Source organism: Bactrocera latifrons, unplaced genomic scaffold, assembly GCF_001853355.1.
Source record: "Bactrocera latifrons isolate USDA-ARS-PBARC rearing strain unplaced genomic scaffold, ASM185335v1 scaffold_37, whole genome shotgun sequence".
Taxonomy (NCBI): Eukaryota; Metazoa; Arthropoda; class Insecta; order Diptera; family Tephritidae; genus Bactrocera; species Bactrocera latifrons.
The window spans coordinates 609,433-626,463 of record NW_017537012.1 but is presented as its reverse complement, the minus strand read 5'-3'; the positions used below and the strand labels follow the sequence as shown (position 1 = coordinate 626,463).

Sequence of the window (17,031 nt, the reverse complement as noted above, 5' to 3'; positions counted from 1 at the left end):
CACTAGTCCATTTGAAATTTATATTTTCAACTAAAAAAGTACCGCTATTAATTTGTAATAAATATGTGTTTATGCCTTTTCATTGAAGGAATTWGTTCATGCTACAAATTTCCGAAAAATAGTTTCAACTCCTTTACACATCTTTTCTTGATTGGACCTTGGAGTCGAATGGAATTTAACTTAAAATCTCAAATATTTGTTAAAACAGTTAGATTTGTTATGTTAGTTATGGATTATTCCAGACAATATTTTTTTTTTTTATTATTTTTAATAAATTATTTACTGTAGCAACCGTAGGTGTCGATTTTGAGTTGTATTTGATTCGAGAAATATGATGTACATATACATATGTATGTAAATGGATATATGTAAATACTATTATTTATTTTCTTATTTATATGTTTGCTTAAATACGTACACTCGTGTGTAACTGATTCATGGCGCTTACACTCTTGTACATAATTGCACTCATAAGCATATTTGARATTTTTCTCTGTTTTGATTTTAACTGTAAAAGTAATAACAACAACAAAAATCGCTTGCACCTCTGCTCACCACTTTATTTTATCTAAATAAAAACAGTTGTTTTTTTTCGGTGAGTACTTTCTTGATTGAGATGTCAAGAGGCCGCAGGAGAATCATACATTCGTTCAGCCTGCTCTGGCTGGAGCACTCTAGAGATGAGTTTGAGAACGCGCCATTGTCAATAGGACTTTTGTATTTTCAGTCTTATGGATTGACTTAAATTGACGCGCACGCAGGCAGCCGGCAGCCAGCAGTYGGGCAGACAGACAACGAAATCGGAGATGGCCTGTCTCTATTATTGTGCATTTGGTGTAGTATTTATTCCCGCCACTCTCTGTCACTTAGTTGGCCGCTCCGCAGAAATATTGCTCCCATAACAACAAGTGCGAGTTCGGCATTGTCGCTGTCGTCCATAAACATAAAAACACTTTCGGTTGAGGACCGTGAAATTTTCTGGCTTCTGAGTGCCAAAGTAGTAGTGGTTCAAAGCGCACGACGCCACGGCTAATATAAATCTTAAATGTACGCAACGCAACGCGTACGCCTTAAGCTGGTCGATTAAGGCGGGAAACAGGTGTTTGTTGCATGACTGTGCGAAAAAAAGACGCAACGATTAGCTTGTAAGCGAAAATTGTGAAATTCCTTACGAAAATTTAATTGCAAATGGAAAACCGAAATTGGTTTTATAATTTATTTTKCCATACAGCCACAATCGCGACACCCACGCAAAAGCGCAATAGACCGTCTCCAGTGAAGTGGATTGTTAATATGTACATAAGTCTGCTTACGTCAATGCCTTGAAAGTCTTAAAGCGATTTTATTTTAGAAAAATTTAAGTGCATACTACTCGTTGCATTTGCGTTGTGATTATACACCTATTTACTATAAACACATATGTACGTATATACATATATATAYATACAGATCTATCAATAGCGCCATTTGCGTTTACTTATAATAATGCATAATGGGGAAAAAACAAGTACTTTAATTATTCATGAYTATATTTTACTTTGAATAACTTTTATTTTGCATTAGGCAGCTTTTTCGCTTTTCGAGTGGCGAGTGTGTGTCCGTTGAGTCCGCATTGTTGGTAATTTATGCGTTTAAAGTTTATACTTGAAGCATTTAGTACACATTATTTTAATATGTTCATTTCTTATCTACAGGCATTTGTAAAAATATACAAACACACAAACATATGTAAATACAYATTTCTCGTTCATATTCATTAAGCCCACCGAATGGATACTCGTTCGTCCACTCTCGTATTAGCTTTTCGCATGTTCAAAAGCAACTTGTATAAATAAACTTCGTCTCCAACGGCGGTACATTCACTCAGCCATTTATAAATGCACATATACACATACATACTATATATACATGCATTGTAAGTGTGTATGTTTTATAAGCGCTCGAGGCCACATTTCAACTGAACTCGCCACTCGCAATTACCGCTTTGTATAATGAATTCGATCCATGCCAGAATATGTATGCCTGTATGTTTTGCCTGCCCCCATAACCCCACCACACTGCCCACCAATATGAGGCACACGAGCGCACATGAGAATGAGRCAGAACATTCGTTTTTGGCGTACGTGTTTAGCTGATTGTGAAAAGAAATCGGTGAGCTTGTTGGAGCAGACCCCAACTTGTTATGGTTGATATTTGTTACCCTCTTCACGTTGTTGCTGTCGGGATTAGCTATGTACATAGCTTTAGCAGTGTTGGCATTTAGTAGCGGCAAACGACAATCACCGGGTTTTACATACAAATCTAAACACAAGTGTATGAATGTGCATACATAATCACAAGAATGTACATATGTATGTATATTTTTGGGCATACCCGCTTGTTCGAATATGCTTTCGCTGTTGTTTGTACGACTGGCGGAAGTTGGCGACTAGCAGTGGGGTCTTGGTGCTGCCATCCATTTAATAGCAATATATTTTCAATGGATACTTATTATAATGTATAAAATGTTATACTTAGTACAGTTACCGTTATACCGTTATATCGATAGTATAGTATTTTTCCAAAACCGTTCTCGCAATCTTAACAGAACAACCCATTAGACTTAATTGATTGATAAATCAGGAATGCACCGCGACCTTCGGTCTATTGTGCCCTCTCCTAAATCACAAAGACTCACCTAGGCCCACCATATTGATAAAGTCCAAATACTGCTGAGTGATAGTGCAGTGATATGATTTGGAAACATGGATCCAAGGACTTTAAATCTGCGTCTGCAGACTGTTGTGCAGTCAATTAGCAAGGGTTCCGGTGCTTCAGGCTTCCGCTCGCAGATCCGGAAATTTTTGCAAGAAGCTAGGCCCATATTTGTAAATGGTTCTTTAGCTTGCAGTGGCCAGTGCAAAATGTGACTAGTAGTCTGAGTTTATTCCTAGGGAGGTCGATTACATACCCATTCGRCTTACATACATCGAGGCTAAGTTGCTATAATATGAGAGGAAAATGCAAGGCTTCTGCGTGAGCGCTCTTGGATAAGATACACAGCTGAAATATATGCCCAGCTGCTCTTGAGAGAAGCAGACCTTTCGCTTGGCTTCGAATAATAATATTCAGTGCTGACTTTTAGCCTGCTGCTGTGGAAGATATGGTGCTCCCGGTGGCTTGGCACTTCAGTTATCAAAAGTTTATTAAAAACAACTTCCCGTGCACTGATATTATATAATGTGCTCGAACCTCAATGGAAGTTATACTTACACACACATACATATGTATGTATATAAGCGKAGTAAGAAGGAAAATCCTACTTAATAAGGTTCAAGTTCAAATCGATTACGAACTTTCGCAGAACCTGCTCTTCAGTATAAGAATACCTTTCTATATTCATAAGCACATACACATGTATATAAATACAAGTGCCTGCGACCGGAGTGATCTCTATTTGAAGATTGATTTTTTCATACAGCACCTTTCTATTCATTCATTGAAAATTTCGTTTAACTATTAAATTCTAATTGGATTTTTTTTTCTCCTCTCTAAAGTATCTAACTATCTATCTGGTAACGCTCTCACTGTATGTGGTAGAAAACTGTACTTTGAGAAGAGCGGCCATCTTGCTCTATTTACAAAACGCATACTCACAATTAATGCAAAAACAACAAGCTGCGCTGGCACAGCAAAGTACGAGTAATTTTTCCCGTATAGAGACAAAAACTTGTATTGTTGAACTGGCCAAGATAGCGATTTGCCTTTAGGGTTGTCATGTTACAAAAACACAAATAAACAACTAATCATTTTAAAATGTATTCCTATATAAGTATGTATTAAATATCTTTAAAATCATAAACTCATAACTGTTGTTTCTTTATAACACAGAAAACAAATTAATTTTGTTTTTAAATTAATATTTTTTAATAACATATTATTAATAGTTTTTTATATGCTGAACAAAAATTTAAGTTTAAAAATCTTAACATTTCTCGCGCATGAAATACTCTAATTTATTATAGCGGCATGTTGGTAATCCTACCCGTTGCTGTCAACGTCAACAGCCGAAAGACAGCGACGGCGCAACGACAGCGGCGGGGAAGTTCGTCGTYTTCGTTGCGGCTTTGTCATGAACGCCGAGCGACATGAAGCGAGCGCCGAGCATCGTGGAGCGTGCGAGTGTGGCCAACAAARTATCGAACTCAAATTTTTAGTTAGAAATTTTCTACGTTGGCGAGAAGTCGTGAGTAACAAAATTATTGAAAGCAGTAGCAGAAGCAGCAAAAGCAGAGTTTTTTGACTGGCTGACTGCTCTGTGAGATTTTTCATCCATTTTAGTGCCCACTCTGAGAACAAAAATAAATTCAGAAGATTCTTTCATAGATTTTGTAAAGCGGGAAACTTTAAAAACAGAGATATAATCCGCAAGTGTTTTCCTCTTTTTTTTTTTGTTTGGTGCTATTATTTACCAAGTGAGTGTATTAAAATGTGATGAAAAATTGGGGATAAATGGAATGTGAGCTTGTAAAATATAGTAAAAATGCTTTATAGCCTTTTCATAGAATTTAAAAACGCTAGCTAAAAGAAAGTATTCCCACTTAAGATAAGTTTTTGAAATGTTAAGAAGGGGGGAACAAAGTGGTGGTTTATTAATAATTAAACAAAAATTTCGCATTATTAGAGAAAAGTTGGAATTTCGTGTCGTGGCGGTAGTGCAAACTGTACAGCTTGCGGCTATGACCGTATGAGTATTCAGAAAAGTGATACAGAGAAAAATATTTGTTAACCGATGGCTTGTGCAGTGTTGTTCATGTGGTTACTGTGGCTGCCAAGTGTGAGTGCTTTTGGCTCCAAACCTCCCAAAGCTTTGCGTCAATAGCAAATGAAAGGATATACAGACGTACGAACTCACGTACATACTATCTTCAGCAGAGGCGAAGCCTTGCCTCGAAGTTAGAAATTGATATTAAGATTGTTTTTTATTAATATATCTTTAAGAATGATATTAATATTGATGAATTTGTAGATTTACAAAAAATTGATTTTCGCACAAAATATCACTATCAGACCTYMTCATTGGGAGYACACACATACATACACACTTACGCATTCACATAACAAGCTGAATCAACAATTTAGATGAGGGGAGCACAAGTTTAACATTTCGACTCTTGATTACGTTGGCAAACGTCGTATGTGAGTGTGTGTGTGTCGTAYAGCTCAGCGCGAATGTTGTCTTTTTACGAGTCGGAGCGAATGAATTTTAACCACACACGTTTGAAACGTTTGGTACGGTGATGCTTCGCGTTGATGTGAGCATTGCGCAGTTGCAAAACATTTAGGGCAGCGACGACAGAGGGGAAGTCTTTCGGTAGATCGTTCGTCGTCTCATAGTCACTGCTTAAACAAGTCTGTTTTTAAATAAGAGCGACAGGGAGGGTGTGAGAGAGTCGTTGGCAACGATTTCGCCGTCTACGTGTGTAATTCAAGTCCAAATTTCCCCTACCAACATGACAATAGCGAGCGTGGCAGAGCGCATGAGAGCGAGTGAGACATATGGATGTACAGCGCATTGCCCACGTTATTYGTATAAGGAGAAGCAAGTGAGGACGGCGGAKGTAAAATTAAGGCTTTTTGAAATTTCACTTGGTGCTTTCAGGTTTACGCCACACATACAACAACAACGTAATGAGAAAAAATTGAAATAAATACATAACATAAGCTTAGCGGCAATGGAGAAAAATGTTGGAAAATTTTATGCGGGTTAGTCAAATATTAGGCGCAACCGTGGGGTTTCGGCCTATCGTTAATGGGGTATTGTTAGGTTTACTACTTATATGTGGATAATTAGGTAGCATTATATATTCGATTGCATATTTTTCTTTAAAACATTTTTAAGTATTTATAAACGTTTAATTCTCTAATTACAGTTTTTGATTCATAACTAATTGGATTGCTGAAATTGTTGAGGATTAGAGTGCTACCAGTGGAGGTAGACTACGGAATAACCTAATTTTTCTTACGTTTTATTATTTTTATTGACAAAGTGCCCGGCGACAACGACGTTTAACGCCGTTGTAACGTTGGCTCGATGATGGCATTGCCAATGAACTCACTTTACTCCCTTACGTGGGGCGACTATGGCTCGTCACTGGTGACGGCCATTCAACTTTTACGTTGTCACAACGACTTGGTGGACTGCACTTTAGCTGCTGGCGGGCGCAGTTTTCCAGCGCATAAAATCGTATTGTGTGCAGCGTCACCGTTTTTGTTGGAGCTGTTAAAAGTAAGTTCTTTGTAAAAATATAACTTGATTTATCATACATTACGCAAAAGTGTTTTACACATATATAAATTGTATGACAGTCCAGTAAAGTAACAATGAATAACTGAGCTTTTTATTATCACAAGTTAAAACTATCTTTACTTTCCAAATTAAATATTATATAATAATAGAAATTAATATTTATTATTTAAAAAACAAAAAAGTTTACACCTGTCGATCTATGTGGCCACACGCGCAAGAACCCACRAACCAAATGAAAATGTAAACAGAAAGTGCAATGAATTGGCATCAGTTTGTTTGTAAACAGAGATAATTTTACAAATGGGTTAATTCTAGGTGGATGTCTTTTAAATCTGACGATTGGCATATATTTTAGGCCTCAGTCTCAATATGATGCGTTCAAAGAATCTCTCTGTATGCTCAACTAAACTCACAAACTAAACTCATATGTACATAAATAGTTGTGGTGCAGCACACTCACCAGCACACATCACTTTCAATTTGCGCTCCGCTCTTCTACATGCTGCTAGATTTTTTACCGCTCCRGAGACTTGCTATCCATCAGGACCGGTGGCATGGCCTCTGCCCTTGCTTATGCTAAGCCGGCACCATGACTGCGCTTGTATGGCAATGTTACTGTTTTGTATGAGTTTCAAAATCTATGCATTGAGATGCATGCTTTGAACATAGAGCAAAGTGAGGAGTGTATTTTACTTTTTTTGTTCTGCAGAGGAGTTTGTCAGTCAATGCCTTGCTTAAATTGGTTAATGTAACCGACATGGTGCATATCTCTATAGCTACAAAAAGTAAGCAGGCAACATTTATAATAGTATGTTATAGCTTTGAAGAGTGAGCGTGAGTTGTGTGCAGGCGGAAGAGGCAGGCAGCGTAGAGTATCAAACAGCGTCTACGGTGTTGGAAATGATGAGTGCGGAGCACCACTTTAATTTTCTACCACGCAGATTTTTAGAGATTTCCTTTAAAGATTTCTATTAGTAATTGAGGCAAGTGAGGAAATATCTCCCTCTGAAAGTGTCGTATGCATTGTGTGTGACATGAATATTACACCATCATCGCTGCCTCTTGAACAAGTTGAACGAGATTCACATTTTATATTCTCGSTAGCAATTAATTTGATTGTCTCGAATTTCGGTTGGCAACGAACTCGGTTCAGAGCGGCACATGAACAAGCTATGCCGGCAACTAACTATGAGACAAAATAAAATTAGCGGACACAAACCGCCTACACAGAACATAATCAGAATGAACAATACAAATTTAATTATAAATTAGTAATAAATTTCACCAAAATAATTATGTATTATATACCCTGTCTGCTTATACATATATTTTCAATTTCTAAATTTAAAAACGTATCTGTGAACGATATAAAATATAAGTATATAAAAGTATCTCAACATTGTTCCATTTTGTAGTACGTTGCGGCCAAAGTCGTAAAAGTCAGGCAATCAAAATGTTCACACACTGCTCATTCGCTACCTGTGTGTATATATAAGAATATCGAGTAGTTTTGCGAGTGAGTGAGAGCGGTGAGCGACCGCAATTTGCTAGCACTGAAATCTAAGCGTCAGAGTGAGAGCACAAAAGAGTGCATCACAAAACCTTCACATAAGTAGCTCTTGTATTTAATAACTCTAGTGGAAGAGCGGAGTGCCGTAAGGGGCATGCTCCTCCACTGCGCATGTTTCGTTTATTGTTCAGGTAATGTTTGCTTCGGCTTTGTGTGCTGCGCCGCGTCATGTCATTGTGCTTCGTTGCGCTCGGGTAACTCGTTAAATTTCCATTGCAAAAACATTTAGGTATATTGGGTATTGCATGGTCCAAATGCTTATATTTGTGTTGATTTCCCCTTCCAATGTATCTCCTCATGTTTACTTACGGCAAGACGCATAAGCAGATATTTAGATACATATATATACGCAACTCTTTGTATTAATTTTTAGGAATATCTTTTTAATCAGCGGAATTCCCACTTCAAAATCATTTTACAATATTTTTTCTTTTTTTCTCTTTTTGTTAATCCACATGTAGTCTAGCCATATTGTTCTACTTTTTGTAGCTAGAAATGGCCAAAAGTCAATAATATAGTGCATTACTCACAAAATATCGATAATCTGTTTTTTAATTTTTCAAAGTTCTTGTTTAAAAAAGCTTCACAAGGATGAAAAGTGTTGGATCGGATTTTTAAACTAAGTTTGTTTTGTTTCTCTTATTTTTTTTTGTGAATTATTTGTGTTTTTCTGATTTTTTGACGACTCTCTTCATTACAACCAACGGTGCATTATTATAAAGTATGATACTCAAAGGATCCGTTCCCACGATAGCCAGGTCTATGTAACCGGAAAGGACCCGGATTTTTTATTCGACCAAGGACAAGATAACTGCCCTTGGTTGAATAAAAAATCCGTGTCCTTTCTGCCGCTACAACAACAACAACGTACTCAAAAAATATTATGTACATCATTTACGAAACAATAGTAAAAAATACGGCAATGGCAGCAGCTATTCGAATTTGTCACGGAAAAAAGTGTGATATCGCTAGTCAATAGTTTTTCCTAGGTAACACCTATAGAGCTTTTCGAAATTTCAATTAAGTATTTTTTTCAACACTTTGAAAAAGCGATTTTTTGCGAAAAAATTGGCTAATTTATTAAATATAATTATTAACATGCTTGAAAACAACTTTCCAGCGTTGAATGTTCGGTGCATCACTTCGAAGTTTTGATAAGCTTTGAAAAATCGAAAAGAATTTAAATCATCCCGCCTTAGTGGCAAGCCCCTAGTCATAAGTAAATATTAAAATTCAATCAGCTGTTTTTGTTTTAAAAACACGAGCAAACACTTTAACAGTTTTGAAGAATATGCAACCATTTCCAACTCTCACTTAGATTTATTCTCCCTTATAGCCACTTGGCTGTAGAGCATAAAAAATCAAAACAGTTCTGGGTTATAAGATATAGAGACCGGCAATGACTATCACTTGTCGAAACAAAACGTGCAATAAGAATTCACTGTGTTATCGGATAAAACAAGTGATTTCCGGMGTGCAGACACTTCGTAGCGCTCTGCCACTTTAGTTAATTTGTACTCACCGTATTGCGCTGAGTATTAAAATATGCTCCAATTGACAATAAAGGTGTTGTAGGGTGAGCGTTCAGCATCAAAACATATTATATATGTGCGTATCTCCACATACTACGAGTACCACCTCTGTATGAGGCTTACAACCCTCAACACAAAAGTCCTCCCATTCTAAATGCGCTCTGAGAATAAACAGAAAAGAAATGTTGTTAGTAGTGATATGAGCAGGGCTAACAATGCGCTCTACTTTCTCCACGCGTTGCATGCTTATATTTATTATCGGGTCAGGTCGATATACTGATAAAATATTGACCAAACAACTCAAACTATATTCGTATTTGAATTGTGAGTTTTAAAACAGAGCGCGCTCATATGCTCAGCGATTGGCGGCAGAGCTGAAGATTCTGTATTTGGTTAAATAGCTAAATATCATTATTTTAGTAACCGAAAATTGCTGGCATAAACAGCGTCAAGCTGAGAGAAATTTGGCAATTCCATACATACGTATTTAGTGGGGACAAAGTGTGTTGAAAGAAAGGTGTGCAAATGTAAACAAACTGTTGGTTGGACTGATCGATTTAGCTAGGTGCCATCTACGTGTTGTTTTAAAAGTCTTCAAACCTGTGCTGTGCTAGAATTTGTATGCTTATTTTACGCTGCGTAGTTGATAAAAGTCAGATTTACTATAACTGCGTGGAGCAATAATCGTTTAATATCTTCAATTTACTCAAAAAAGTCTTACTATTTTTTACCCGCAATATAAAACCAGCTTCTGATTAATTTAGATCTTTTTGTATTTGCTTATTATACTCCAATTTTCCATAAAAAAAATGTCTAAACACTCTGCAGCTTTAAGAAACTTTCCAAGCAAACAATTTCAATAGACGCTTTTTGTCCGGCAAATGAGAAACTAGCCAAGGCATGGCGTACAAATTTACAATAAAAGGCGACTAACAATTTGCCGAGCAAACTCGTTGATTTCACCGGATTTTCAAACATTGYACTGAGCAACGCGTTCGCTAATTCGATGAATTTCTCCCTAAAATGACTTTACGCTCTGCGTTCCATTGAAGAAATWTTAACGTTTTTGTTGAGTAATTCATGATGACCGTTACTGTCGCCGCACTTTGAGTGTGCCCGAGTAGAGCAGGAGYTGCGACATAGCAGCAGGCAAGCGTTCTTTGAAGCGCTGGTGAGAAGGCATAATGCTGGCATCTAAAAAGATACTTTTGAGTAAATAAAGATTAAATGGGAAAGTCTTTGACGACCGCCAGCAGGCCCGTAAACGAGTTTTGTGTGGTGTACATATGTGTGCGCATTTGTTAGCGCGTGAAAGAGCATAAAGAGCGTGAGTAAAATGAGGGAGTGCGGGCGGTGTGTGGATATGAGACATTGCAGCACGGTGAGCTAAAATAGACAATCCACAGATGAGACGCAGTGCCGGTCATTTAGCCAACTTGCCAGGCAATTTCTCTGTTTACGTTTTTATGTAAATCAACTCAGCTGTGCCGCCAACAAACACACACACCTTCATAACCTCTTTTTATCAACACTTTGAAATGCTATTTTATTTTTCTTCATTCTTTTTTTGTTTTAGAATACGCCATGCAAGCATCCGGTGGTGATGTTGGCCGGCGTCAATGCCAACGACCTGGAAGCGTTGTTGGAGTTTGTTTATCGCGGCGAAGTAAGTGTCGATCACGCGCAATTGCCGTCGCTACTGCAGGCCGCACAATGTCTGAATATACAGGGCTTGGCACCGCAAACCGTTACGAAAGATGACTACACCACGCATTCAATACAACTACAACATATGATACCACAACAACACCATGTAAGTGGTTGATGCTTTTRTGGCAGCCTTCTGTATTAATAATGRATGTGTCTTGATGTCTTTATTTTGTTTTTTTTAGGACCAAGACCCACTGATTGCCACCATTGCTACCGCACCACAACAAACCGTACATGCACATGTCGTTGATGATATACACCAAGCTGGCCAAATCTTGCAAACGACTACACACACTAAYGCCGCCGGACAACAACAGACCATTGTGACCGCTGAATCGCCCAAGGATGTCATACAACAATTCTTGCCCGCACGCAAGCGCAAGCCACGTGTTAAGAAGATGTCACGTAAGTCACTTTTTTTCTTACTCTACATAGTACATATCATATTTGRTTAGGTTATGTTAACCTGATAGGCTCATGCGTCACGCTTAGAGCAGTTTTGGTCCTTAGCGTTACTTTACATATTGAAAATGTAAAGAATTGGTTTCACCTTATGCTTTATTGCCAAAATTTCTTTGCATTTCTACAGCGTCCGCTCCAAAAGTTGCTAAAGTTGAGGGTATGGAAACGATCATTACTGCACCGACCACTACTACTGTCGTACATCAAGCTACACAACAGCAACAACAACAGCAGCAGCAGCAACAACAGCAACAAATACAGGTACAACAACAAAGCATTGAAAATGGCAACGAGACACAGATAATAACCTCGACACCGCACATCAAGAGTGAAGTAGGCAAGGTAGAGACAATTGTGACCATGGACCCGAATGTAACGCCGATATCAACCGTTAATACTAGCGATGTTAGCACCGGCGGCACAACCCCAGCAAGCAGCACGAAAACAGTTAAACGCACCAAGAGTGGTGAGTAAATGCAATTTCACCATGAATAAACAATGGTGTTGTCTGAACATCTTTTGAGTCTGAACAGGGTATATTAAGTTTGCAACGACGTCTCTAGCACCCAGAAGGATATGTTGGGAATCGATTTAGCTATTATTTGTTTGTCTGTAAATAAATGAACTATACCTTCAGTTATTGAGATCTTGACGTTCGCACACGTTCTTTTCTCTCCAAAACCCAACTTATTCGTCAATACCGTTGATATCCGACCGCTATAGCTTATATCTGTCATACAAATTGACCAATCAAAATATACTTCTTGTAGGAAAACTTTTTTATTTGACAAGATATCTTTATCTTTCTTTAAATTGGCATGAGTTATTATCTAAGAAAATAGCGTAATCTCCGAATAAATTGTAATAGGATAGCTTCGCCAAATTTGACATAATTTTTTTTTCCAGAGCAAGGCTACAATCTGCGGACGTATTGTTCGATTCGTAGTACTATAGCATACAGCTACCATACATAAATAAAGTATGTTTTTTTATTCCGAAGGGCTATTATAGCTTCGGCACAACRAAATTAACGCTTTTCTTTGATTTTTAATTACCGTTATTTTTACTTTTAAACTCATATATATATATATTGTTATTATTAATTGGTAACGGTATGCTAATTTTTTTCTTTGCAGAATCCCGTTCACGCTCACAATCAGAACAACCGGCTACTTGTCCCATATGTTATGCAGTTATCCGACAGTCACGTAACTTGCGTCGCCATTTGGAATTACGGCATTTCGCCAAACCCGGAGTAAAGAAGGAAAAGAAAAGTAAGTCTGGTGGTAATGATACGGAATTAAACACGACAGCAGAGACAGACAGCGTTATAGCGTCAAATGTGAGTGAGATAACAGCGACGGCGGGCGATAGTTATCAAACCGTTGCTGGCAATGTCACCACAGTTGCTGCAACATCCTCGAATGCACCTATAATTGTAACGCATGGCAATAGTGCGGGCGGTGCGACCGTTACGCACATGACTACGCTAAAGCAGGAACAACCGAACGCCGCTACGAGCAGCAGTGGCACGTCCTTACAAAATGTCATACATTTTGTCAGCGAAGAGGTGTTCGGTTCGTAAAAGAAAAAAAAAAAATTGATAACTGATAAATATTTAGCAGTAAATAGGCATTAAGCTGTTTAAATTGTATTTGAAAATAGTTAGGTCGTTTCGCGTACATAAGTAAGATTTGTAAAGAAAAAATTAATAATAGTGTTGGTTTAATTATGCATTCCCCACGCTTCTCAAGGCTTTCTCAACAAGTTAACAAAATGACATTGTACAGCTATATGCTCATATCATTGTTATGTACAACACAACAATAACGGTTACTCAGCAAAATATCGAATGATTAGTCATAAAGCGGCAGTATCATTAAGCATAAACGCTTTGCGCAAATTTATTTTGTTTCAAATAAAAAAAATATACATACTCTACGTTAATATGCAGTATTTTCTAACATGAAAAAAAAAATAGCAATAAAAAGTTCAATCTAACGCTCTGTTTCCTTAACAATTTTTTTTTGTATAAACACAAACTAGAATTTATTTAAACGACAATATATTATTTGATGTTAATTTTTAATATATATATAAGGGTTTGCTTTATATTTTTTTAAATTTATTAAAAAAGGCGATTTTTCCAAAATATATACATACATACATAAAGTTATGCGCTAAATAAAGTGGAAATAATTGTTAACAAAAAATCTAACACACGCCTTGAGTTTACTTTCTATTATTAATTTAATTTTAATTTAATTCTGTAGTTAGACTTTTTCAGTTGTACACAACGTTGCTCTCGAGGAAATGTGCGTTATGGACTTTTTATTGTTGCCACAGAGAAAATACTTGTTTTTGCATAGTTTGAACATAATTTATATTGTAAYTTAGAGATTAATGAAATTTGTAAAGCTCTTTGCTCAAAGCATGAAATAATTTTTTACATCCTGAACGGGAATATTAAGTTTGACACGAAGTTGGGACACTGTAATATTTGTTGTAAAATTGGCCGTTTGTAGCTGGAACGTTTTTTTTAGCTAAAATTTGTCGATATTATTGAGCAAAAATAAAATAGAAAACAGTTCAACAAACCGCTGTTAGTTCAAATTGCAACAAAACGGCAAGATAACCTTAAATTTTGGATAATTTTATAACCGAAATGCCAACAAATTTCAATAGAATCCGAAAAAGCAGCTGGACATCTTTGCCAGACTAGTTTTTGTCTTCTCGCACCTCAAAAATTATACCATACTAGTTGTGTTTTTTTTTGCACCCATGTCGTTGTCTATCTCTGTCCCACCGAGCCATATAACGCCGGAATTAATTACGCCCACCTTATTCTATATTTCCTTGAGAGCAACTAACTCATAAAAATTATTTCCTCCTCCACAATCAGCACCAACCGGCAAAAAAGTTATAACCACAAGCACTGGCGCTGGCACCAGCAATGTAGCGGGCACTTCAACGATCACGACAGCAGTTAGCACCATACCGCAGGTGCAATCGGTACAATCGCTACACACATTACATACCGTGCAGGTGAAAAAGGATCCGGACGCTCAGAATCAAGGACAACAAACCATGACAGTGACCACCACGACCGGCGCTGGTGGTGGCCAGCAACAGCAGCAACAACAACAGCAAGTGCAACAAGTGCAGGTGCAACAGGCTACAACGCAGCAACAACAGCAACAGCAAATACAACATCATCAAATCATCGATCAATCGGGTAATATAACAACGGCTACGACAACGGGTGGTGGACAGCAGCAGCAACAGCAAACTGGCGGACAAATCGTAACACAAACCGAAAATACAGACGGCACAACATCGTTGTCCATTGCGCAGGTGCAAACGCTGCAAGGCCATCAAATACTGGGCAATATTAATCAGGTGAATATGAATGAATTTCAAACTCATTCACAGTTGTAAGATGGTTGGATGTTGATGATATGTTGAAGAAGATGATGATGTTAAGCAGCAGAACGATGCGCTGCTGCAGAATGTTATTTCTAGCGGGGCTTTTAGAAATAAATTTTAGTAATAAAAGCAAGATATTTTATAAACAAAACAATATGCAAACACAAATCCAGTGTGAAATAATTGCAACAAAACAGTCTAGACCAGCTTACTTTATTATGCCGACGCTACAAAGTGACTGCAACCATATAAATACATACAAACACCCACACACAAAATTTAACAGACACAAAAAAAGATTTTTTTTACGGCCAAGGACTATCAACTCGGCAACATTCCGCGAAATTACTTCAGGAATGTTTACTGCTGCTATAAGAACAAAAACAACACACACAAAACTTAAACCAAACCGCAACCCCACACAAGGCCAAAAACAAATGAGTACATTATGTACATGAATAATAGCAAATTAACTAGAAATATTATRAACTAATTCCTTTATACAATAACTACAGTTATATAATTAGTGYACGCGTGTGCTACCCCAAGCTGTTGCAACTTCCGCATATATACCTATTTGTAAGAAATAAGACATTTTTGCGTTAAAAAAAACAAAATACTTCAAGTAGAAAAGGTGAAGAACATCCAAAGTTGTTGCACACTACTAAATTTTGCTGCCTTATTTCCCTGTGCTACTATATTATTGCGTGCATTCAATAACTTCTTAAAGTAATTTTATGCTATATATCGTCACCTAAAATGCAAAAAAACGTATAATCAAAAAATTTAAATTGTTTTTTTTTTTATTGATTACCATTCACTACATCATATTACATATATGTAGCATACAATTTTCAGCTGCCACTGTCAGAAATAACCAATAGATAACCAATATATAACTTATGGATAACCAGTTTACAATCGATAGTTAACCATTTTATAACCAAAACTCAATTTTTTCAATATGAATGGTTTCTATTATATCGTTTTCTTTTGCCTGTAAATTTATGAAAAGTGACGTTACGTTATTTTGCATTTTAGGTGGCGATGTATACTTTATAAACATAGATAACTGTTATTATAATGGAACAACTTAGCTTTGACAAAATTCGTTTGCTTTAATCTTTAAATTTAAACATATAATACTTAGTTGGTAGTTGTAATATAGACAGCTTACAAAATGAAATGGTTGTAAGTAGCATTAAGTTGGTACTAGGTACTCAAAACCTTCTACTTAGAGAAAAAACTATTATTTTCAATTTAAAAAACTATTACTTTAAATTAAAAAAAAAAACTATTTAATTTTTATATTTCCCAAAAATAGTGCGTAAATTGAAATAAAAACGTTTATTTTCTTTAAATTTCCGCTTATTACCTACCACATATTTAAATTTAAAACTAATTTTAGTTTTTATTTATTGCAACCAAATAACGGTTGTTTACTTAAAGTTTACTTATTATTATACATTTCATTATGGTTATGAAATATGGTTTAGTACACACAACACTGTTAGAATGTTTGAACAAAAAAAAAAAAAAAAAAAAAAAAAAAAAACCTTTATATATTATTTTTATTTTGTAAAATTTAGTGCATACAAACAAATTATGAAAATATGATATAGAAATTTACAATTTACGTTAATAGCTGTGCGAGGTTTCAAGGGTTAGTTTTCAAACGTGGTTGACTAGTTAGGTTAATATTGATTTTATAAAATTAAATTCGTTAGCTATGCGTTACATGAAATTAAATTTTCATTAAACATTTTTATTAAAAATTAAAAAAAAAAAACATGTATATTAATTTAAAACTTTTAATATAAAAATATCTTGCTTAAAATTTCTATTAAAATTTTTCTTAAAACAAAAAAGCTATGATAAACAAATTCTTATACTATTTAGTCAAAATTTTAGTCAATATATTTTCTTATTGAACATTTTAAATTAATATATATTTTCTTAACTTTTAAATGAAAAATTAGTTTAATGTTATCATGTTATGTTTTTATCAGAAATTTTCTTTAAAAAAATTGTATTCATTTTTT

General features: G+C 36.1%; 1 protein-coding gene across 7 annotated transcripts in view; it reads left to right on the top strand.

Moving 5' to 3' along the window:
• Positions 1-1,169: 1,169 nt before the first annotated feature.
• LOC108971939 (transcription factor GAGA) overlaps positions 1,170-17,031 on the top strand; it is a 17,785-nt gene continuing 1,923 nt past the window's right edge. For 2 of the 7 annotated variants that reach the window (XM_018938304.1, XM_018938298.1), the window contains exons 1-8: positions 1,170-1,421; positions 4,005-4,454; positions 5,913-6,268; positions 10,968-11,204; positions 11,284-11,506; positions 11,691-12,029; positions 12,700-12,837; positions 14,466-14,962. In XM_018938304.1, coding sequence (XP_018793849.1) covers positions 6,074-6,268; positions 10,968-11,204; positions 11,284-11,506; positions 11,691-12,029; positions 12,700-12,837; positions 14,466-14,962 — 1,629 coding nt within the window. In that variant the 5' untranslated portion in view covers positions 1,170-1,421; positions 4,005-4,454; positions 5,913-6,073. The other 5 variants (XM_018938300.1, XM_018938301.1, XM_018938299.1 and 2 more) reach the window with 5 other exon arrangements.